The following is a 1,829-nucleotide window of genomic DNA, read 5'->3' as shown; positions in this document are numbered from 1 at the left end:
TTGCAAACCCCCCCCCCCCCCGTCCCCCTTATAGTTCTCCTATTAATAGAAGAGGTGACCTAATTGGATGATTTGCCTTTTGTGCTGTGACAGCTGTCAAATTACTTTATTTGAATCCTGAATGTGTTGGTATAAAGTTCATGAGATGATTGGACGGTGAATGTTGGTATAAAGTTCATGAGATGATTGGACGGTGAATGTGTGATCGGCTCCTATTGAAGTCTTGGTGTTGCGGTTTCTCATATCCTCTCTATTGGCGCAGTATCCTCACGCTGTGGGGAAGAACACCCTCCTGATCGCCGGACTCCAGGCCAGGAACAACGCCCGCGTCGTCTTCAGCGGCTCCCTGGAATTCTTCAGCGACGCTTTCTTTAACTCTGCCGTGCAGAAAGCCACCCCGGGCTCTTCCAGGTACGTGTGCGTGTCTAAATCCACCACCACTTCCCAGCAGCACACGTCACATCATCCGCGGTCCTACATTGATCAGAGGACAACGCTGACTTCTCGTGTCATCTCCATCCAGGTACTCGAAGACCGGAAACTACGAGCTGGCGGTGGCCATCTCCTGCTGGGTGTTCAAGGAGGAGGGAGTGCTGAGAGTCGGCGCCGTGTCCCATCACCGTGTCGGGGAGAAGGAACCTCCCAGTGCTTACACCATCACCGACCTCGTGGTAAGAGCAATGGCGGAGCAAAGCTTATTGATTAGGGAAGGCGCAAGGTATGTGGAGTTCTTCCAGTGTGTGCGGATCGGGGGTGGGGTACCCCAGACAGAGAGGTGAAGATCTACTTTACATTATTAAAGGGGCATTGCCAAATTAAAGTGGGTGTGTAACATCCCCTCCTTACATTGGTGGTCAGTGGGGAGCCCCAGTAACGTCCCCTCTTACATTGGTGGTCAGTGGGGAGCCCCAGTAACATCCCCTCCTTACATTGGTGGTCAGTGGGGAGCCCCAATAATGTCCCTCTTACATTGGTGGTCAGTGGGGGAGCCCCAGTAACGTCCCCTCTTTCATTGGTGGTCAGTGGGGAGCCCCAGTAACGTCCCCTCTTACACTGGTGGTCAGTGGGGAGCCCCAGTAACGTCCCCTCTTACATTGGTGGTCAGTGGGGGAGCCCCAGTAACGTCCCCTCTTTCATTGGTGGTCAGTGGGGAGCCCCAGTAACGTCCCCTCTTACACTGGTGGTCAGTGGGGAGCCCCAGTAACGTCCCCTCTTACATTGGTGGTCAGTGGGGGAGCCCCAGTAACGTCCCCTCTTTCATTGGTGGTCAGTGGGGAGCCCCAGTAACGTCCCCTCTTACACTGGTGGTCAGTGGGGAGCCCCAGTAACGTCCCCTCTTACATTGGTGGTCAGTGGGGGAGCCCCAGTAACGTCCCCTCTTTCATGGTGGGCAGTGGGGGAGCCCCAGTAACGTCCCCTCTTGCATTGGTGGTCAGTGGGGAGCCCCAGTAACGTCCCCTCTTACACTGGTGGTCAGTGGGGAGCCCCAGTAACGTCCCCTCTTACATTGGTGGTCAGTGGGGGAGCCCCAGTAACGTCCCCTCTTACATTGGTGGTCAGTGGGGAGCCCCAGTAACGTCCCCTCTTACATTGGTGGTCAGTGGGGAGCCCCAGTAACATCCCCTCCTTACATTGGTGGTCAGTGGGGAGCCCCAATAATGTCCCTCTTACATTGGTGGTCAGTGGGGGAGCCCCAGTAACGTCCCCTCTTTCATTGGTGGTCAGTGGGGAGCCCCAGTAACGTCCCCTCTTACACTGGTGGTCAGTGGGGAGCCCCAGTAACGTCCCCTCTTACATTGGTGGTCAGTGGGGGACCCCAGTAACGTCCC

General features: G+C 55.8%; 1 protein-coding gene across 1 annotated transcript in view; it reads left to right on the top strand.

Moving 5' to 3' along the window:
- DDOST (dolichyl-diphosphooligosaccharide--protein glycosyltransferase non-catalytic subunit) overlaps positions 1–1,829 on the top strand; it is a 13,362-nt gene that overhangs the window by 6,711 nt on the left and 4,822 nt on the right. Inside the window, exons 7-8 of the mRNA XM_018574868.1 lie at positions 263–411; positions 524–671. Coding sequence (XP_018430370.1) covers positions 263–411; positions 524–671 — 297 coding nt within the window. The remainder of the gene's footprint in view (positions 1–262; positions 412–523; positions 672–1,829) is intronic.

This window comes from Nanorana parkeri, unplaced genomic scaffold, assembly GCF_000935625.1.
Source record: "Nanorana parkeri isolate BGI_ZX_2015 unplaced genomic scaffold, ASM93562v1 scaffold3303, whole genome shotgun sequence".
In the NCBI taxonomy this organism is placed as follows: Eukaryota; Metazoa; Chordata; class Amphibia; order Anura; family Dicroglossidae; genus Nanorana; species Nanorana parkeri.
Note: the sequence above shows the minus strand (reverse complement) of the source record. Positions and strands in the feature narration are given on the sequence as shown.